This window comes from Saimiri boliviensis, chromosome 4, assembly GCF_048565385.1.
Source record: "Saimiri boliviensis isolate mSaiBol1 chromosome 4, mSaiBol1.pri, whole genome shotgun sequence".
Taxonomy (NCBI): domain Eukaryota; kingdom Metazoa; phylum Chordata; class Mammalia; order Primates; family Cebidae; genus Saimiri; species Saimiri boliviensis.
Genome location: NC_133452.1, coordinates 153,431,180 through 153,454,572, shown reverse-complemented (window position 1 = coordinate 153,454,572; position 23,393 = coordinate 153,431,180). Strand labels below are relative to the sequence as shown.

The following is a 23,393-nucleotide window of genomic DNA, read 5'->3' as shown; positions in this document are numbered from 1 at the left end:
TAATTAGCTCCAGAAACTACTATTAAAAGATGCTATCTAAGGCCACCAAATCCAACGGACTTTCAGAGTCATGAAGCTACAATAAGCATCATCTGTCATTTTGGGCTTGTAGAGTCAGATCAAGTAAACACACTCATCAGCTCAGAAAAAAACAAATTACATTTTAAAGCTAAGATGACTCCTTTTTAATACCTAACAAAAGTATAGAAGAAATAGCAAAAGAGTACAATATCATACACCAACAGAAAAACAATTAACAAGGCCTGTTTTTATTACCCAGGCCACAAATGAAGAAATTCATTTCCAAGGTACAGAGCATTTTTTTTTTTTTTTTTTTTTGAGACGGAGTTTCTCTCTTGTTACCCAAGCTGGAGTGCAATGGCGCGATCTCGGCTCACTGCAACCTCCGCCTCCTGGGTTCAAGCAATTCTCCTGCCTCAGCCTCCTGAGTAGCTGGGATTACAGGCACGCGCCACCATGCCCAGCTAATTTTTTGTATTTTTAATAGAGACAGGGTTTCACCATGTTGACCAGGATGGTCTCGATCTCTTAACCTCGTGATCCACCCGCCTCGGCCTCCCAAAGTGCTGGGATTACAGGCTTGAGCCACCGCGCCCGGCCACAGAGCATTTTTAAAAAATCATTTTAAACATCTTCTAGGCTTCAATTATTTAAACCTTTTTTCTATTTGACATCTAACAGAAGTAAATTTTATCTATGAAAAGATGATTCTCTCTTCAGTCTGCAATCTTGAAACTTCAAAGCCCGGTACTTGGTAATGTTTTCTCTAGATGGCACTTATTTGAACAATAATAGGCATGCCTCTGCAACGAAGATCCTCTCCAAAGAACCTCGGAAAATATAATGTTTTAAGACAGTGCATGCACAAGTACACGCAGCACAAACACACACGTTCCTCCCTAAACAGAATCACTGAGACATTCCCTGATGGGTTTCTCTCCTTCTCTACATTTGGGAACTAAACATTATAGTCACAACTGCTCCATAGTAAAGACCTTCATAATGAAATTCCATAACCAACAGAGTAATCACAGACATCCTAATGAAATGGGATTGCGGGATTGGTGGAGGCAGAAACTGTTATGTCATGATTTATCAAGCAAAATGCCAAAAGCAATTCTAGACATCAAAATTTCTTTCCCTTAGGCCAGGCGCAGTGACTCATTCCTGTAATCCCAACATTTTCGGGAGGCTGAAGTGAGGCAATCACCTGAGGTCAGGAATTTTGAGACCAGCTGAGCCAACAGGGAGAAACCCTGTTGCTACTAAAAATACAAAATTAGCCAGGCGTGGTGATGCATGCCTGTAATCCCAGCTATTCAGGAAGCCAAGACAGGAGAATCGCTGAAACCAAGGAGGTGGAGGTTACAGTGAGCCAAGATCGCATCATTGCACTCCAGCCTAACAACAATAGCAAAACTCCATCTTAAAAAACAAAACAAAACAACACACCTAGCTCCAATTACATTTAAGAGCCATTTTAGTAAAGGATACCAAATCATACTTAGATAGGAGGAGTAAGTTCCAGTGTTTTATACCACTGCAGGATAGCCGTAGTTAGCAATAGTATATATTTCCAAATATCTAGAAAGAGGATGTTGAATGCCCCCAACACCAAGAAATGGTAATAAATGTTTGAGGTGAGGGATAGGCTGATTACTCTGATCTGATCACTTATATGTATCACAAAATCATGTGACCCATAAATATATACAATTATGTCATTTTAAAAATTTTATTTAATTTTTTTTTTTTTGAGACAGAGTTTCACTATTAATGCCCGCCTCCCAGGTACAAGTGATTCTCCTCCTCAACTTCCCTAGTAACTGGGATTACAGGCATGCACCCCCAAGCCCGGCTAGTTTTGTATCTTTTTAGTAGAGACGGGGTCTTTCCCCACTTTGGCAGGCTGGTCTTGAACTCCAGACCTCAGGTGATACACACCACCTTGGTCTCCCAAAGTGCTCCGGAAAGACCCCTAGATACATACAAACTCAGTCTACTAAGAGCATCCAGGAGAAATGACATTCTCGTAGTTCCCAGCATCCCTAGCGCTCGTATCTTGGCTTCTCAACAGCACTTGTCCCTACAAGAAAACAGGGCTTCTTGGAGACATGGCCAATTCCAGGTGTGAGGCCAGGAAAGTACACCATGAGCCTGGAACATTCTGTTGTGTCAGGCGCAAGGCTGGAAGGATGACAGGGACACATCAAAAAGGAATAAAAAGCCAGCCTGATGAGGGGTCCACAGATGAGACTGGGATCTGGGATAATCTGAACGTTAGAATACATAACACAAGTAACAGATCTTAACACTTTGAATAAAATAGGAAGTCCATACACATATAATTATGATAATGCAGATGAGAAGTATGTACCACTTTCAAAGAATATCCAATCAAAACAACTATACATTGCAAAGGACGAGATAGGTAACTTTACTCCTGAGGGGGCCACCACAGTGGAATAATTAGCATGAACACAGTGTGGAAAAAGATGAACTGAACTGTGTATCCCCACGGAGGACCCACAAACAAGGAAGAGGAATCACTTCCCTTGTGGCATTCCTGCCAAAAACACAAACCAGAACGTAATCATAAGGAAACACCAGGCAACCAAATTAAGGGACATTCTAAAAAATAATTGACCTGCAATTTCCAAGTATTGAGGTCAAAGACAAACAATGAGGAACTCTTCCAGATTCAGCAGACTACAGACAATGACACCGTCCAATTCTGAACTGGGTCCTTTTGTTCTAAACTCGGACATTACAAAGCACCTTCAGAACAAATGTGAAACACAAGTTTGAGGACTGCATTCGTGCCATGTATCACTGGGAACTTCCTAACTTTGACAGTAAGAGGAAAATGTACTTATTGAAAGGAAATACACACTAAGGTACTGAGTGAGGGATGACGGGTGAAAACTTCTGGAGGTACTTAAAATCTGTCTGTAGTAACAAATCATCAAAATATTAATCAAATAAAAGTGACCCTGAACCACAAATGTCCAATAGCAAAGGCCCTCTTCTTCTGTTCATTTTCTCTCAAATAACCTCACCAATGAAACTCTGTGTTCAGGACTTCCTAAATGTTCTATCATTCCTCCAGAAAAGGTTCCGTATACTCTCAGTCTTCTGTGTTCTTTCCTCACAGATATTAGAAAACTTAGTAATAAGAAATCTGTAAAAAAACACTTTCACGAATAACTCCATTCAGATCCCAAATCCACCTCGCCTCTGTTAACGGGTCCGAGGTGAAACATGAACCAGTATTTGCAGCGTCATTTGGACTCGGAAAGTATTAGTACCGTTTTCCTCCATGTAATTAATACAGGGCTGAGAGATCCATGAGCCCCTCCTCACTACGGCTCATGGCCAGGCCTTGGGAGAGGACTTCAGATCCCCAAAGGCCCCCATCACAAACAAAAGCTGCCTTACAAAACAAGTCAGCAATGTGTGTGTCCCGGTGGCGGTGTAGTGAAGAGAGGTCAAATTGTAAAAGTTAGAAACTGCATAATTGTGAATTGAGAAGCCAGGAAGTGGGATGGAAGACTCGCATTAAAAAGGAAATAAAACTTCACAGATGGTTTGAAAGCCACACCCAGCACGCACTCTCTCAGTAGGACTTCTCACTTTCAATTCCCCCTCAACCCAGACTAGGGACAGAAAAATGAAACAGGCAGAGTGTAAAGCTAACGTCTACTCCACGTACACCTCAGGCTTACACGTAGACTCCACGTAGGCCTCGGCTCATCCTTGCAAAGTCTTACCTCGAAGGCAGAGAAAGGTAAGAAAATCTTCTGTCTTAGGCTTCCTTTTAGAGAGGTCTGATATCTGAGTAGCTGGAGGGGGTAGCAATGGCTCCACTATCTTTACAGGAGTTGTGCTGGGACTATTCGGCTGAGATTGAGCAAACTTCCTTTGTGCTTGCAGCCTGGGCCTGTAAAAGCAGAAGAAAATTAAAAATAAATTAAGCAGAGACTGGAGGATATAGGCCTACGTGTGGCAATAATATCATGACACATAAGGGGGAAAAAGATCCTATTTCAAGCAAACTCTTTCTAATTAAGGTTCTGTATCACTCACACTATCATCAACCACAGGCCTACTTTAAAGTGCAATAAATTTGGTTAAAGGACTGTTTTATACACGTATATAAAATGTGTGCCATGAATGTGCATATACCAGTGTGTAGAGTACATCCCTGTGTACACACTGTATGTTTGACATCATCAGCTTAATGATATTCATTTGTTTAGCTCCCTATGCTTTATCTAATAGCGTCACGAATCCATATCCAACCTTCTTCTGTGTCATCGCATCCAGTTCGCCTTTGTTTATCCATCAGTGTCCTTGTTGCCACTTCTAAATTAAGCCACAAAAGTTCACTACAACAATTCAAGCTTATATGACAGATATGTCACTCTAGTCTACGGCCCCTCCAATCCCACATTATGGGTTACCCTCGGCCAAGAAGGTCAAACTGCGACTACATAATACACTTAGTCTACTCCTCAGACCTCTTTTCCATTACAATCCTCTACTAACTCCCTAACTTACCCATTTGGATCTATAATTCCTTTCGCCTGAAAATCTTAGTTACATAGAAGTTCCTTTCTATCCAAGTGAACCCTAATGGATCTTGGACCTGTATTTTTGGCAGCAGCAGGTTTTGAGATTGAGCCTCGTACTGTTGCCACCTCAGCTCACTGTAACCTCTGACTCCCAGGTTCAAGTCTCCTGCCTCAGCCTCCTGAGTAGCTGGGATTACAGGTGTGCAGCAGCAAGCCCAATTAATGTTTGTATTTTTAGTAGAGATGGGGTTACACCAGGTTGGCCAAGCTAGTCTTTAACTTCTAACCTCAGGTTCCGCCCACTTTGACCTTCCGAAGTGCTGAGATCACAGGCGCAAACCACTGCGCCCAGCCAGTTTGTTCTTTTGTAACACAGTGGCCAATAAAATTTTCCTTTCTCTCCATCAATAAATACACTAACATTTTTACTTTACGTATAGCCAATTTGACATTTATCGTCAATTGCCTAATAGCCACTCCTCTTTCATCGTCAAGGTATCTTGCTTACGGAATAGTAAGCACGTGTAAGGATGATAACCTGGATACTACTTTAAACTGTTCATCTAGACCTACTCAGAGAGATACCTGAGAAACATTATTTGAAGGCAGGACAAAACAACAAGAAGAACCAAGAAACATCCCCACAGTACAGGGATTGAAACAGACCTGATCAGAATCCTAAACACTATGCAGGATGGATAATCCAACCCCACTCAAAATAATTAACTAATAAAACTAAGTAAATGCCAGATACAGTGGCTCATGCCTATAATTCTATCACTGGGAGGTCAAGGCCTGGGGATCACCTGAGGTCAGGAGTTTGAGTCCAGCCTAGTCAATGTGGTGAAACCTCGTGTCTACTAAAAATACAAAAATTAGCTGGGCGTGCTGGCAGGTGCCTGTAATCCCAGCTACTGGGGAGGCTGAGGCAGGAGAATCACTGGTAGGCGGGAGATGGAGATTGCAGTAAACTGAGATCACGCAAAACTGTCTCAGAGCGGGGAAAAAAACCTAAGTAAGTAAAACAGCAGATGTATTCCCCTGAAGACATTGTTAGGAGTGAATTATATAAAATAGTAAGCATGTATTTTAAACTGTTGATGCTCAAAATGCCATAACATTTAAAAATAACATTACAGTAGTTAACAAATTCCTACAGCAAAACACACACACACGGTTGTCTAAAAATTAACACTTTTCAATTTAACCCCATAAATCCTCCACACTCCTCAAATATAAAGTACCACAACGTTATGAGGACTTATCCATCTCATTTTAACATTAACTTCCCTTGTATATCCTAAGCACTGTCTAGCCTTGCCTCCCCTATGACTCACCAAAAACACTGCTGTCTCATCATATTTCTGATATAAACTGATAAATACAACAAAAAGGACAAAGTGTGGCTCCAACGACTTACTAGGTAATCTATACTACTAAAAATGAAATTAAAAAAATAAGTAAATAAAAACTACACATTATATAGGTCATCAGAGAGCTTTTTTTTTTTTAATCTTTAACCATTTTATTGAAACAGGGTCTCCCTCTTTTGCCTAAGCTGCATTGCAGTGATACCATCACAGCTCACTACAGCCTCAAATTCCTGGTCTCAAGAGACCTTCCCACCTTGCAAAGTGCTGGGACTACAGGTACATGCCACTGTACCCAGCTGTTGTTGGCTTGTTGCTATTGCTCGGTTTTTGTTTTTGTTTTGTCATAGAGACAGGGTCTTCTCCCCACGCTGTCCAGGCTGGCCCGGACCTCCTGGCCTCAAGCCTGTCTCCTGCCTTGGCCTCTCAAAGTGTTGGGATTACACTCATGAGCCATGACGCCTGGCACGAAAAGCACTTCAGTACCCCAAATAACTGGCATGAAACAGTCACATTAACAAGGTAACAGGAGGGAGTGAATCAAAGTTAACAAATTCCCTAGTGATATTAAAAAAAAAAAAAAAAAAAGGGTAGGTAGAGGAAAAATCAGGCAATGCCACTACTTCTATGTGATTGGGAATAAATAGCTCTTATTGCAAACAACTGCCTGCTTGTAAATAAGATGGGAAAGACCAGAAGCCCAGAAGCAGGACCTTCACAGGGGACACTAAATGGGGGGATGTGAGGAAGCGATGGAGGAGTTAGGGTGAGGGGGATATCCAGCCAATCACAAAGCTTCATCTATCGCAGATAAGGAGCAGTTTTCTGCTTTTATTTTTCCCGCCTTTCAATTTTCTATCTGTTTAATTACATAAGAAAAAAGAAGAAGGGGGCAAAAGACAATTTAAAAAGACAAAATACAAGCCCAAATTTATTACAAGACTCGAAATCATTCCTTCAAACTGCATAGGTTTCTCAAGGCTGGCTCTCAATTTCTCTATCAATTCACAGGCACCTGGTGACGACACATCTTGAGGGCGCAGTGTCGGAGGAGGGAAGGCGACGGAACCCTTCCTCTGCACTCCAACCAGCTGCCAGGAACACTGAGCCAATACCACTGCCCTTGTTTTCCAATGAGGCTTTCCTTCCCACCCACCTCCCCGAACGGTCTTAAAATCAAGGAAATGTTGCACCATATTTAGAAAAACTGCTGTTTTTTTTTTTTAATATTCTACTGAATATATTTTTTAAATTGGCAATTACATAATATATACATCTTCATTTGAATGGACGCAATTCATACTCCTGAGTATTGTAGGAATTTTATAGAAATACTGCCTGCATGTGAACAGGATGTTAAGTGTTTATAGCTTTTTCAGAAGTCAAGGAAAACAAACGCCACACAATGAGAAGATTGTGCAGCAACAATGAGAAACAAACAAGTAAACACAGATGAAGCACAGGCAATGGAGTGACACACTGACAGGTATTTCACAATTTCAGGACCTCAAGGATAAACTGCTCCTACCACTGCTCAAATAAAAAGTGCTTGGTGCCTGATGACTTTCCCAGTGAGGCTATGAAAAATAAGGCAGTAACAGATTAAAAAGTGGCAGCAAAATAAAGTATCTCTTAGAAGCAGCAACCAAGCTCACAAGTGATTAAACATTTGTGAGACCCAGATGAAACCATGAACTAAAGGAGGAGACAAACCGGTATCTTTTTGAAAGAGGCAAAAAGAACCTGTACTTTCTAAAAAGGGTAGGTTTGCAGTGTGGATCGGCCTGCAGAGTCCCATGGGGATTATGAAGGTGTTGACCCTGTTTTCCTGGCCCCATACAACCCAACAGCTTGAAGGACACAGTCAAATCCTGAGTACACATTCCAGTCAGTACAGGCAGCTTTGAGGAAAAGGGTTTTCTTTCTAGATGTAGAAAAACAGAAGAAAGTGATTTGGATGTGCTGAAAACTCACAATATTTGCACCTACAGATGCTGATGGCAGAAGCAGCAGAACCCTGGTGTAACGGAGTGGGGCACCTGGTAGGCACAGTGAGAAAGGTGAGGCTGTACCCAGTGTACACGGCCTCAGCCCTCCAGGGGAGGTGGCATACCTGCCCGCCACACCATTTACTTCCTTGCTCCTTGCCATCAGCTGACTGGCATTGTCAACAGAATACCATCTGCAGGCTAGGCGTTGTGGCTCATGCCTGTTTAATCCCAGCACTTTGGGAGGCCGAGACAAGCAGATCATGAAGTCAGGAGATCGAGACCATCTTGCCGAACATGGTGAAACCTCATCTCTATTAAAACACAAAAAACTAGCTGGGTATGGTGGTGCACGCCTCTAATCCCAGCTACTCAGGAGGCTGAGGCAGGGGAATCGCTTGAACCCAGGAAGCAGAGATTGCAGTGAGCCAAGATTGTGCCACTGTACTCCACCTGGTGACAGAGCAAGACACCGATTAAAAAAAAACAAAACAAAACAAAAACAACAAAAAAGACCATCACCTATCATTACATTATTAGAGCAAAAATAAAAGCAACTGGGCTAAAAGAGGTTCAGAATCCCTGTAGGGTTGGGGTGGAGAGAGCACAGAGTTCCTGAGGTTAAAAGAATAAAAATAGGATGATTGAGGGAAAAATAAAAAGTGTGCCCTCCCAAGACTCTTGGCCTTGCGTGTAGTCAGGATGGGCCAGGCTGCCCTGGGTAATACACAGCCCCAGAAAAGGTGTTCGTCCCATATACATACCACAGAAGCAGCAGTGACAGTGTAACTCACTTCCATGTTTATCTTTTATTAATTCTTCAAGGAGATCCCTTACAGAAGATGGCTTCATTCTAGGAACTCCACATGTACCCTTTATGTCAATGAAACCAATTATATCAAACCCTCCGGCAAGCCAAGGTGAAAAGATCAAACCAAGTAAATGTAATTCAGCAGAGGAAGAAGTATGTTGATATATTCAGAGGATAACATTTTATTTACAACATGGTAAAAACACAGGGCTGGCACAGAGGGGGTGAGGAAATAGACAATTAAGATCAGACCATCACGGGGGACGTGTATGTGAATTAAAGGACCACAAAGTTCAAGTAAGTTCAGGAGAAGACAGATACAGGCTGCTGTTTGTTTAGTGTTTGGGGAAATGGGAAAAGGTGCTGACTTTATTCAAGGATCTTAAGATCCCCTTCACTGCACAGATGAGTAACTAGGAGAAGGCTGAAACCCACCCAAGTCACATGGCTTGGATGGCAGAACAAACAGGACCAGCAGCCAGATTTATGGGTCCCTGTGAGAAAGCCTTCTCTGCCAGGCCACACCACCTCCAGGTGGCGGGTGAGGTGAAGCCTTGTGTGTGAGCACGGCCCTCACTAAAAGCTGCCAGGCCAAGGCACTCCATGGCCCTTCGGTTATGACCAAAATTAGACAGCTGAGTGAACTCCATTTAAGCTAAGGTACCTCAAAAGAAGAGACAAAGTGTTAAAATGAATGACAGTTTACCAAGTTGATCCTACAGATTGTGACTCTAACTGGCAATAAATGGCCCAAGATAAAGGTAGAGATTGCAGGAATGGTCCAAGGGGATCTTGCTTAATCCAAACAGCTCCTTCCATCCAGAATGCTCTTCCCCTTTATCTTGCCATGGCTGGTTGCTTCTCACCCTCCAGGCCAGAGGAGGGAAGCAAACAATCCAGGCCTGTAACTCTGTCATGGAGGACACTCCCTTCATGTCTGTGCATGCAAGTCACCTCCTCAGAGAGGTGACAATCCTAAAGCAGTACTTCATGTATGGGCAGCCGCCCAACCCTAAGGCCACTGGTCTGCCCTTTTGCTGGTGTACACAGTACTCCCTACTTCCGTCTCTGCTGTCTGGTCCCCTTCCACATACAGGCCTTACCAGATATAGAGGACATGCCCTCTGTAGATGCTGGAAAGGAAGAGGGGAGGGACACTACATTGCTGCAGTCGCTATGAATTATACAACCCATCACTCATGATTTAGAAATCAGAGTCCAGCACACGTATGGTTTCTGAGCAGAGAGGCGGACTGAATGGCAACTCAGAGGAAAAGGGAGATTGCTGGATGTTTGCAAAACAGATCCAGTAGCAACAGGAGAGGAGAAGCCTCCGTGTTGTTGTGCTTCAGGTAAAGTCAGCAGCCAGCCCAGCAGAAGTCCACCCAAAGGTAGACAGGATTTCAGTTTCATTAAGAATAAAATTGTGTCTTGAATATAGAGGCTGATATTTGATAAGGAAAAAAATATATACCAACTAGGCACCTGCCCACATGGCCATTCCTTAATAAGAATTTACCATGCCACTTGCCCATCCTCACCATCACCTTACAGGAGCCAAATCCGGTCTGGCTGTAGCTGACAGTCACCCTGTGGCACTTACTCTTCTACCCCTTGGTATTCCACTGTATTCCACATGGTCTCACACAGCACAACTGTTTCTGGGTCACAGCTGGCTGTACCCAGGAGGCAGCTCCTGCCACACCTCATAGGACAAGACCACCACATACATCAGAGTATTTGTACTTCCTGATTAAACTGCATGAGCTCCACGGGGCAAAGATCACTATTTTCCTTTCCCCATCCATCCACTCCCTAAGCTACAGGGAAGGCGACTTTCTTTTTCTGCTAAGCCTCCCATAGGCTCCTCTCATTTGCGGTAAGGTATCATCGCTTAGAAATTTACCAAAATAGGCCACGTGCAATGGCTCATGCCTGTAATCCCAGCAATTTGGGAGGTCAATGTGGGTGGGTCACAATGTCAGGAGTTCAAAGAAGCCTGGCCAAGATGGGGAAACCCCATCTCTACTAAAAATACAAAAACCAGCCAGGTGTGGTAGCAGGCGCCTGTATTCCCAGCTACTCAGGAGGCTGGGGCAAGAGAATCATTTCAACCTGGGCAGCCGAGATTGCCGGTATGAGATTGCATCATTGAACTCTAGCCTGGGTGGAAGAGTAAGACCGTCTCAAAAAAAAAAAAATTTCTTTTCACTGAAATAGGCTGGGCACGGTGGCTCACACTTGTAATCCCATTACTTTGGGAGGCTGAGGCGGGCAGATCACAAAGTCAGGAGTCCGAGACCAGCCTGTCCTCCATGGTAAAACCCGTCTCTACTGAAAACCCAAAGATTAGCTGGGTATGGTGGTGTACATCTGTAATCCCAGCTACTCTGGTGGCTGAGGCAGGAGAATCACTTGAACCCAGGAGTCGAAGGTTGAAGTGAGCTGGGATCGCACCTCTACACTCCAGCCTGGGCAACACAGTGAGACTCCATCTCAAATAGAAGAAGGAAAAAAAAAGAAAAGAAATGAAAAGGAAAAGAAAAGAAAGATTTACTGAAATTACTCTTCACTTTTTGTTGTTAAAATATGTACATAGCACCTTCATGAGAACGAAAGGGCATAGCAATATACACACTACCATTATTTTGAAAGTTAACCAATAACTCATGAGACCATGCTTGCAAAGAAACCCCAGGGATGAACTAACAGTACTATGACAAATACTTTTTTCTTTTTTAATACCCTCCCTGTGCCCCTTCCTCCCCCAAATGATTTAGAAGCTTCCTGGGCATCCTGCCATTAGAAGCCTCACACAAGGGTGGCACTGTTTCTCCAGGTTTCCTCTGGGGTCATCAACAGTGTAGCAATAACCAGCTTATTGCTATCTGTGCACTCAATCTCTAGGGTAGCCCTAACTTCAGCACAACAGCAATTTCCAGGTTAATTAAATCCTATTTCCATCCAGGATTTCTGATAGTCTGTAAACCCAAGAAGGACATGGCGTGACACACAAATCGGCTGGAGCAAGGGGGACCAAGGCAGCTTAAAGTGAATACACAGCTGGTCCCTTGCTGACGGATGTACATGCCAAAACATCGTTTTATTAACTCAATTTTCCAATATTAAAAACATAAGCTGGTAAATCCAATTATTTAGATTACATCCCAATTCTAAGCAAAGGGCAAGGAATGGGTGGGAGGGAGGGTCTGTTCATTTAAAAAAAAAAAAAAAAAAAAGAGATAGTCCACGTCTGGCAAATGCAGAATGACCGGCATGGCTGCGCTCTTTGTGCCAGTGTGGGAGCTGGCCCTGAAGCTTTGCCAACTTGCTGAAAAGCCTATTCAAAAAAAAATTTCCTGTGTTTCCATCCCCAAAATAATTACCCACTCTATTCTCCCCCCAGACACACACACTACAAACCTGGCAGCCACTCAAAGAAACAAGAGTGTGCCCGTGTGTACACGCACTGGAGGTTGTGGGGGGTCGGGCAAGGGATACCCTCTACCCAGGGCAAGCTGCCCACCAAATTCAAATGCAAGTGCAGCTGCAGGCAAACCACACAGAATGGTTGTGAACATCCTGAATGGTAAAGAGAAAATAAACACATCCTCAAGTGAACCCAGAGGCGAGCAGAGACCAACTGAGACCAAACTCTGTAATGAGAGACATTAGCACAGACCATATCCTTCTAACTCACAGTCTACCCAGTTCCCACATTTATAAACTGTCAGGGTTTGAGTTCCCAGAATGGGAGGGTATCACACAATGACAAAACAGGAGGTCAGCTGGCACTATGAGAAGACTTACTCTCTGCAGAAAGCCTGCTTTATGGTACTTCTGGAGATGGAGCCCTACTGGTCCCCAGGTCTCATTTCTTGCTTTACATATAAACTGACGAAATAGTTTGTTTATGGAAAAAAAACCACAGGATATTAAATATTTGCAGCACTTGTCTTAATTAAGTTACATAGGAAGCAATTTAGAGTAAACATTCGCCATAGCTGGAATTTGCCTAAAGGAACCTTTTGTTAGTTGAATTCCCCTCAAGACGAAACATGACCATGTTTTGCTTGGTCAGAGTGGTACAAGGAAAAGTGTCACAGTAATACGTAGCTTTAGTTCACCTAACCTGTCACCTAGGGCGAGCTGGGTCTTTTTCTTTTTTCTTCTTTTTTTTTTCCCCGCTCCTGTTACCCAGGCTGGAGTGCAATGGCGCGATCTCGGCTCACCACAACCTCCGCCTCCTGGGTTCAGGCAATTCTCCTGCCTCAGACTAACCGAGTAGCTGGGACTACAGGCACGCGCCACCATGCCCAGCTAATTTTCTGTATTTTTAGTAGAGACGGGGTTTCACCGTGTTGACCAGGATGGTCTCGATCTCTTGACCTCGTGATCCACCCGCCTCGGCCTCCCAAAGTGCTGGGATTACAGGCGTGAGCCACCGCGCCCGGGTCCTGGGCCTTTTTCTTAACTGTTTTAAGGACTATTAAAAAGGAGAAGCTAAGGCTCTGTCTAGCTCCAAACTTCTGTGATCTTTGACTTCCTCTTAAAAAAAAAAAAAAAAAAAGTGGTACCTGAATGTAGTAATACCTGTAATAATTCCTTTGGATCTGTCATTTCATAAGAGTAGATGAAAAGTCCTGATTACTTTGGTCTCCAATGGAGAAGTAAAATCTGAATCTCCAAACTGTCAGTATTGCTAAAGATTTCTAGCTCCAATTTTCTAACTGCCAGTGAAACAGGTAAATACAGTGACGTTTAGATTTCAGACCACCTTGCACTTTAGAAGGTGGAGGGGTTCCCTGAGGAAGCCACATCCACAGGAAAAGGGAGGGGAAAAAAAAAAAAGAGGTGGCGGGATAGGTGAAAAATTGATTCATATGTATTTTAGAAAGATGTCCCAATTCCAAAACTCCACTCCCCTACTCCCTTAAAGATTAATAGTAGTGATACAATCTATAATCTGCACTTCTCATGAGGAATAACTCGTTTAGGTAACACGTTAACTTACTTCAGAACTGTTAGTCACCCTTAGGAAAGCTAACATAACAGATTCAGAATATATTCACCAGCTCTAACCATTAAGAAGCCAGCCCAAGGACAAGACAAGCCTTGCAAATCCAAGCAGCACCACCACGTCAGGAAGACATTATTTTTGCTTGCAGACACTCCACTCCCTTGGAATACCCGAAGTGGAAAACAGGCAACAGAGAGAAAGGTGAACCTTTTTCTTTCATTCCAGGTAAGGAATAGGGGAGAGCAAAGAGGGAAAAAAAGAAGATGATAATACTAAATATCTACAAGCTATGAACAACTTTTTCCCAAATAAAACATGTCTTGTGCACATAAATCTCAGGCAGCTGCTGACATCCTGCAAAAACAGTATGAAGAGTAATATGCAGTACAGCTTTTGATTCAATTAATAAAAGTATTCAATTATGTTTCCTGAAATCTTCAGCGGCATCTTCAAATGTCAGGGAACCAAGACGGCCTGAAAATCATGACTGTCATGATCAAGGAAACATCTGACACTGAGTTCTTTTGTGATCTAGAAAGCAACCATGTCAAATTTGAGAGGGATCATCATTAATCAACAATTAAGGTGGCAACAAAGCCCTTTGTTCTGTCAGTCACAAATGACGCAGTTATAGTTTACCACCTATGGCAGGCTGTCTGCTCCACCATTCCCGAGCGGCCTAACCCTGTTGTTACGAGGTATACAACTCCGAGCTCCCAGGGAAGAGCCACAAATACTCTTCTGGACAAAGACTGCTGGTCTCAGGACAGTCCTGAGCAAGAAGCAGACCTTAAGGCAGAAGAGACTAAATAAAGGTAGTAAGAGTCAGAAGAGTAATATGAGCAAGTAGCCAAAGAATCTAGCCAGGATCTGGCCAAAGTAATTTCTAACAGGCTGTTGTCGTTATAATGTGTGAACTAATTACCTAAAGTACATTCAGTCTTAAAAGCCTAGAAGAGCCAGTTAGAATGTTAACTTGCCTTTCTACTATCTCTCACTGGGATTCCCTATTTTAGTTTTTTAGATATCATTTCAACAAAAACCGTAGCTGTCTCTCCATTTCAGATTACTCAACACCCAACTACAAATTGCCACGCAAAGGAAAGGGAATGACCCTGTGAGGCGAGAATCCTGTTTTACTTCCTTTTCTTCAGAAAGAAATACAAATGTTAGAAGAAATTGAATTCTACAATGCTATACAGCTCATTAAAAACTAAAAATCCAGGCCAGACGTGGTGGATCACCTGAGGTCAGGAAGTGGAGACCAGCGTTGACTAGCATGGTGACACCCCACCTCTACCAAAAATACAAAAATTAGTTGTGCGTGGTAGTGGGTGCCTGTAATTCCAGCTGCTCAGGAGGCTGAGGCAGGAGAATCTCTCGAACACGGGAAGTGGAGGTTGCAGTGAGCCGAGATCATGCCATTGCACTCCAGGATGGGTGACAAGAACAAAATTCTGTCTCAAAATAAACAAATAAAAATAAAAATTCAGTAGAATGTGTCTAAGTTAGCTGCAGAAACGTCCCACTAGAAATCTGAGTTTTGGGGTAGGTGGGATCCTAACTGTCCATTCTGGACACGACACACCAAAGCACAAAGGCGACGCTCAGAGTGACCACTACCTCCCAGAAGGACCGGAGTGGGCCCTGGCATGTTACATGCCCTCCCTCTCACACACTCAGTTCCCTAACAGAAATTTTCTTCATTTAAAGGTGAACAAATAGAAAAGGGATCCCAGGCAATTTCCCTACCCACCGCAAATCTCATGAAGTAGCCAGGAGGCACCAATAGATGGCAATATCGAGTCTTTATACTCCAGCTGTAGGATCACCCCGAGGGGGAAAAAAAAAAGGTATGCTGAATTATGACAAGCAGTGGCATTAGCCAATTTTTAGGACTTGCACTAAAATATGGTGCCAGCTAAGAACCCAGCCCCTGTTTATAGAAAGTAGGTCTGTAAACACTACTACCAATATAATCTCACCCCTCCAACTCATCACACCCCAAACTTCTTTGCTTGTATGAAAAACATCTAGAAATATACAATCCAGCTTCCTCAGATCGCAAAATATATATATATATATATATATATATATATATATATACACATATACACATACATATAAATAGCCTAAAGATACACAGCATTTGGTCTTTTTTGGTGAGTATCAGAAAACCCTCATTTTCTGATATGAACCCAAAAGGGCTATATTACCACCAAGCAAAGAAAAAAAAGTAAAGCAATGCGCCATGATTCTAATATTTCTTTCTCTCAAGAATTACCTCAAAGTATTCATCTTGAGGCTCTGACAAAAGCCCCAAATTATTTAGTTGCCAAGACCGTAATCATTTGTGATTTTCAATGTATGGGGCATTACTTAAACTATCACCAACCAAAATGCTGGGTGAAGTCAGCTCTGTAAGAAAAGGATTCACTATTATTGACACGTTGTCTCCCACAAAACATTTGTAAAAAAAAAAAAAAAAAAAAAATGCTTCAGATACAGAAACACAATAATTTAGAAAACTGCTAATAGCTAATGAATATAAGACAAATTCCCCTCGGCCTTCTGGCTGTTTGTGCTCTGTGATGCTGAAGCAATGGTACATTCTCCCACCTACAATCCACAGTTTACAGGTTATTACAGACACAGCATCTCAGCATCTGTGTCATTGGTACCTGAAGTGACAGGTCTAGAAGACACATCAGTGGAATAAAAATTTAAATAAAATCCAAAGAAACTGTGCGAATTGAAAAGTGGGCACAAGAGCAAGGCATGCGAATCACCTTCCTTTCTAACAATGCCCAGAATATCCCTTAAGCAGCCTTAAATTTTTCCCAACATTCGACACTGTACATGGTACTATATTTAAGGCCACAAAATAGAAATGACATCACTGAATCAAACCAAAACAAGGGACCTGCAGGGTTCGGAGGCAGGACGCAAAGGGGTCACCCCAACCTTCCAACTCACAATATTCTACCTTGTTTGCAATCTTAACCATTCCATGACCTCAGACACCTCACCCCAGTACAAAATGAAAGTCCTCCCAGGTTTTCATCAGCCTCCTGCCAAGGGCCAGTCCGCTGCTTCAAGCTGTGAATCCACCTGATGTCATGAATGTGCACTACACTGAAAGAGGTCACATAGGTAGACAGCAGCAGTGGACAGCTGATGAACACTGAGTATCTGCAGTACATACATGTCCATCTAATTGCGTATGGCTTGAACGAACCCTCAAAGGTTCGCACAAGAATGTCTTCTGAAGTAGATCTCACATCAAAATGTTTCCAAGAAGGGAAAGTCATTCCTGACTCACAAGGGGCCGTCATGTCAAGTATGTTATCTGTGTTTCGGACACTGAACCAACAAATCTCTGCTACAGGTACAGCATTGCTGGTATAACACACGTGCCGCGTGATAGTTCCTTTCCAGAGACAACATATTTGCATTTGCTGTGACATTACAAAAGTAGTCTATGGGCTTTTAAGGCTTTGAGCCAAGTCAGTAGTAAAAACTCCTGGGGTGAGACTGGGAAGAATGAGGAAATCCAAACAAGCCCCTCTCCTCATCCAATGAAGCTGGCTTGTTACCCCTCTTCTTTAGCGTTTGAACTCCATGACAATTTCTGATTTCCACTCAGTTTCCAGAAACATCCTAAGAAGTCCAATCTCTTAAACAGGACTCGAGATAAAAACACCCAAGCTGTGTGTAACTCTAAAGGGCTGAAAGACAAAGACTTCCTGTTCAATTAAGGCCTTCATTAATCCCTCCTGCTTAAGCCCATTTTCCTTGTCTGTAGACAGGAACTGATAAAGCCACAAAGTCAGCCTCCTTCAGAGTGGCTTAAACCCTCCAAAAGAAGGCTGCAGCCACAGATCCATCCTAGGTCCTTCATAAAGCCTCGCTATCCACTTGTTTTCTCTGGATGCAAATCACCTTCATTACAAAACAGACAGAAGGGTGATCAAAAATATAAAGTCAAAGAAATGGGAGAGAATACACTCTACAAGATCCTAATAAAACACAGGAGCAAGGGTGCAAGTAGAGAAGGAAGACAGAGACCCATGCGACACATTCTTAAACCTCCAACAACGAAGGCAGCCATTGATAGAATTTTTGAGCTAAAGACTTTTTAAAGGAGTAACATCCAAAGTCTCAAGCCTAGCTTCACTGAGTCCTCTCTCACCTGCATTAATTCATGTTGATGATGCTTCCAATGAGAGGCACTGTACCTGGGTTTTCTGATGGCTCCATTCTCCCCTGTTCTACTGCCCGAAACCGGAATAAACTATTTCAATGGAGCAGAAAGCAGCATACTGTGGAGGGAACCCGATTCCTAGCTCATTTCAAGCTATACTGCACCACCACAGGAAGGCAAGCCACCACTCAAGAGAGAAAGGGTCATTTGTCTAAAGGATCTTCTAAGCGGGGGCTGTAAGAAGGAACCACAAAAGCAAAGGAGTTGGAACTGTAAGAAAAATCGTCACATTTGGTCCAACTTAGTCAGAAACAAGGATGTGCTGAGGAATCATGGAAATGAACTACATGCTCCTCCACTCCGCAATTCACAGATGAGAAAAGCTAAGTATGTACATCTCCCTCACTGCTGGCTTCAGCACAATGCTTATGCCAGCCAACTGGGCAAATGCAGAATCATGTTCATAAAGATGTGGGTGACAGGCGCTGGGAGGGGGAGAGGCATAACTCCTCTCTTTATAATGCAACTCTCCAATTCCGCCAGTCTAAACATGCCATAATGGCCTCCCTTTGATCAAAGAGGCATCCATCTTTAACCGTGTCAATTCACTGCCAAACTCCACACTCCCAGCTATACATCAGTACTGGAAAGGGTTGCTGAGGCCCCGGCTCCAGCAATTTGTAAATGAGAACACATGCAGCTGGACACTTCAAGCTTCCTCCCCACCCCATCCCCCATCCATGTCCAAAATACTGTCAGAAAGCAGCTATAATAACCTCATAGCAAGAACAGGCCCCAAGACATTCACCCTGGGGAACTTGTAGGTTTGAAAAACAATAGTAATCTATTTTCACTGCTTCTTCCTCAAGTCTGTTTGGTCTTAAAAGGGTCCAGAATTAGCCATTCCGACGTAAAGATTATTTTGAGCTAAACAGCATCTGAGTTCCTTAAATTCTTTATCTGCTAAAAGCAGAGCCTCCCAAAAGAACTCAAACGTCATAAATCCCCTTGCTGGGGGCAACTAACAGACACTGACACAAAAATATTCTATCTTCTGTCTATTCTGCTAAAGGCCCACTTATCTTTTCAAAAATTGACTTGTTCTTCCTAAGTGGGCTTTCTCCGCCCTCTTCTAAGAATTCGTTTGTCCTCCCAGAATCGCCTTTTGCCCCTCCACATCCCATTCGGATGGTACATTCTAACCTCCTAAGAATCACATTTCATTGTTAACTCAAATCTGTCTTTCTTTTCCTTTTGCTAATCCGTGTTCTGTCCATTTAATTAGCAGACTCCCCAAAACTGAACTTAACAGGGCAGAGATAAAAGTCCCTCCTTTTTTTTCTTTTTGAGGCAGAGTTTAGCTCTTTCGCCCAAACAGGAGTGCAGTGAAGTGATCTCTGCTCACTGCAACCTCCGCCTTCTGGTTTCAAGCGATACTCCTGCCTCACCCTCAAGTAGCTAGATAATGAGTACTCGCCACCACACCTGGTTAATTTTTTTTGTATTTTTACTAGAGGTGGGTTTTCACCATGTTGGCCAGGCTAGTCTAGAAGTCCTGACCTCAGATGATCTGCTCGCCTCAACCTCCCAAAGTGCTGACGTTGAAAGTGTGAGCCACCGCACCTGGCAAAAGTCCTTTAAAAAAAAAAAAAAAAAAAAAAAGTTTTTTTTTTTATGTTATACAACTTTAAAAGTAGAGACTTACACAAATTACCACTGCAGACAGACAAGCCCAGTAACTAACTAGGCTAAGGCGGGACTTTCACAATGTAGGTGTTAAGAGACAGTGCATGTGAATGAGGAACTGAGGCCAAGGGTTCATGGTATGGTTGAGTTGGACAGATCTCAGAGAATGGGCAGTGAAGCAGTCACAGGCTCTGCCTTTCAAGTCTAAATGGGAAGGCTTAGGTTTCATGAAGTGTGACGTAATCCAGTCACAGCCTGACAACATAAACTAGACTACCCAACGAGGTCAGTAGAGACTGCCATTCCCAACCAGCCCCTCTAACAACCTCCCTCTGGAACAGAAATTGGCTTGGGAACTCAATCATTCACCACAAAGGACCTTTCCAGGAAGAACAGACAACCTCGCACCCATGGGCTTCCCGGGAGAATCTATACTGCAGTTAAACTAAACAATAAAACCATAAAAGCACACAGCTAAGGGATAGGGTGGCCTGCAATTAGGCTCTAAGAAAGTACTGGATATGCTGGGAGGGGCCCATTTAGAGCTCCAGAAGTCCAAGACCTATGAGACCAGGTGAGCACTCAAAGGCTCCCTCAGGGAAGTATAGTCCACTGGAATCTCCTTCTCCCCTAAACTGAACTCGTTATAACTGAATAGGAAAAGACAGAATATAAACATCATTATGGAAAAAAAATTTCCCAAGAAAAGCCACCAAGCAGGGGTCCACACCGTTAGACGCAGCAGCTTAGAAACAGAGATCACTAGGATTTTTCTAATCCCACGCTTCTGAAACTGGGCCTTTCAATGAGGGTGGAAGGCAACTAGCGGCACAGGACTGCTGAGCATGGAAGAGTGCGGTCCCTTTAAATGACAGGGAAGGGGGAAAGGAAGTGCTAAGTAGATGAAGGGAGTGGCCCCTTGACTAGGGCTCTACCCCCAGGGACCTAGGTGAGGACAGGCACTTGTGCCTTCCTGCCCAAACGTTTTATTTTCCAAGATCAACCTGCCCAGCCACACCCCTACCCCTGGGCCTTTGAAAACCAGCCAGGTGCAGTGGCTCACACCTGTAATCCCAGCACTTTGGGAGACAAGTTGGTCACAAGGTCAGGAGATCAAGACCATTCTGGCCAACATGGTGAAAATCCTTCTCTACTAAAACAAATATATACACACAAAAAATTAGCTGGGCATGGTGGTGCACGCCTGTGATCCTGGCTACTCAGCAGGCTGAGGCAGGAGAGTCACTTGAACCTGGGAGGCAGAGATCGCAGTGAGCCGAAATCATGCCATTGCAATCCAGCCCCGGCGGCAGGGCTAGCAGGGAGAGAGACTCCGTGTCAAAAAAGCAAAAATCAAAACAATAAACCTGAGACCTTAACAAGGCAGAGACACAAGCAGCTGGACGTCCTGAGGAACACATCGGCGGAAACGGACGCAAGCGGCTGGCTGTGGAGAGCAAGGCCACAGAAGAGCACTGGCAGGCCGGCAAGCCAGCGACCAGCACGCCTCCAGAAAAAAACCATCTTCCTTCTGGTCCCCTCGTCTGCTGAGAGCTACTTCTATTCAGTAAAACCTTGCACTCATTCTCCAAGCCCACGTGTGATCCAATTACGCCAAGGCAAGGAACCATGGGTCACAGAAATCCCTCTGTCCTTGTGATAAGGAAGGAGGTCTAACTGAGCTAACACAAGCCACATATAAACAGCAAACTAAAAGCTGCTGAGGCCGGCAAAGGAGGAGGTGAGCTGGCCGGAGCTGAGGCAGCGGGTGCACGTGGCTGACGAGGTCATGGACGCCCTTCAGGAGATCATGGCTGCCTGGCAGAAGCAGCAGAATTCCACCAAGAAAGAAAAGAACCAGGCCTGGAAGATTCCCTGAAACCCCTGGATGGGGAGCCCTCACCCCTGCTTCAGGCTGCCTTCTTCAGCCTGGGGGAGGGAAGGGGAGGGGAGGCCCACTTCCTTCTTTGGGCACAGAAAGTATTGGCCTGGGGCTGTCCCTCAAACGTAGGCAGTCTCTGGAGGACCATGGCCCTTCCCCTGAGGCCTTTTGGCCTAGCTCTGTACAGCCAGGAGGCAGAAAGCCCTGCTGGGCTGGCCTGAGGCATAGTCTCTGCTTGGTCCCCAAGACTTGGGCGGGTGGGAGTGCTTAGTTTCTGGGTCTTGCTCTTCCTACTCTTTGCCATCCCCTGCTCCCTAACCCCCTACCCCTCTCTCCCACTCAAGGACTTCTCCCTTGTGGTTTTGTGAAGTGCAACTTAAGAATAAAGTGACTGCTGTGGTTTAAAAAAAAAAAAAAACACCCTTTAATACATGCCCACTGAGGCTTCAGCTGTAAATCCACCCCTAGACACTGCCATGGGGTTGGAGCCCCACACCCTGCACCTCTGTATGCTCCCCTAGAGGTATAAAAGCGTAGGCGCGCTGAAGAAGTGAGCCACACCCCCATCCCAAGCCCTGAGAGGGGAACAAGGGATCCTTCCCGATTTCACTAGAAGCCATAAAAAGCAGCAAAGCTTTTCTGTGTTTTCTGCTAGCTTTGAGACTAGCTTGCTCTTTAGGATTGGTTTGAGGATGAATTTTGAATTCTTCATCCTCAAGGCACTGAAACTCCAATGTGTCAACCAGCTTAAATTGTTAATCTGCTCGACTTCAAATAAATAAAATGTATTTCTTTAAAATTAAAAAATAAAATGTAGCAAAGCATGGCATCATGAGTCATTTCCAGGAATACCACAGGCCAAGATATTCAAGCAAGTCATTAAAGGCATCAACAAAACACACAAATTACTGACAGAAAATCTAAGAGTAAAAGCTAGAACCAAACCGACCCGTGGAGAAATGACCCCACTTTTGTGCTTGTGACACAGACAAACCTGAACTTGATTTCCCTGGCACTGGCAGTTGCGGGGACGCCTAACATACGGCTCTAACAGGAGGCAACTTTTTTACGTGAAGCTACGATTCCGACAGGCTGGATCTCTTTCCTGACAAGTTGTAAAACTTAAGGGGCTGTCATGGCAATTTGGAATCCAAAAATCACCTCTCAAGACCTGAATTTCGTTTAAATAATGTTGGACTGATGATCATCTTAAGGTAGGTAGCAAAAACAAACATGAACCTTCTGTAAGGACAGTTTATTCATCTCAGGCCTCAAAGAATCACCCCCCAAGTAACTTTTCACGTTCAGGGAAATGAAGCACCATGAGGAAAACCCAGCAGATGTCAAACTGGAAAAATGTCAGTAATTTCAATCATTCGCCTATGTTAAAGCAGATAAAAGCCAAGTTTGAAAATATCTGCATAACAGGAAACTAACACCTGAAAGTGAACACAGAAACTACCACCGAACAAACATTGAAACTAACATTTGAATGTAACCTAACATTTGAAAAGAACCAAACAGAACATCTAGAAATCAAAAACTAGTCAGAATTAAGTCTTTTACTTGGCAGTAACAATCCTTTTTTTTTCTATTAAAGCAAACGCAAACCTACTTATGAAGTAGAAAGTAAAAATTTCACGAATTACATACACTGCAAAACTTCAAAGTCCTCTTCCAGCAGGGGTTAGGGCCCAAGATAGATAAAGCTGAGAAGCACTTTTCTATAGCTGAAAATCTTCTCATCGCCTCCTGATAGATGAGGAAACAGCAGTTCAAGGGTATTTAGTGACAAGAGTAGGATTAGGCAACTATTAACTCTTATTGACACAGTAAT

At 43.6% G+C, this 23,393-nt stretch overlaps 1 protein-coding gene across 4 annotated transcripts in view; it reads right to left on the bottom strand.

Annotated features, from left to right (window-relative positions):
- The window catches only part of JARID2 (jumonji and AT-rich interaction domain containing 2), a 285,876-nt gene that overhangs the window by 73,087 nt on the left and 189,396 nt on the right, over positions 1 to 23,393 (bottom strand). For all 4 annotated transcript variants that reach the window (XM_074398471.1, XM_074398473.1, XM_010338027.3 and 1 more), the window contains one exon: positions 3,792 to 3,961. In XM_074398471.1, coding sequence (XP_074254572.1) covers positions 3,792 to 3,961 — 170 coding nt within the window. The remainder of the gene's footprint in view (positions 1 to 3,791; positions 3,962 to 23,393) is intronic.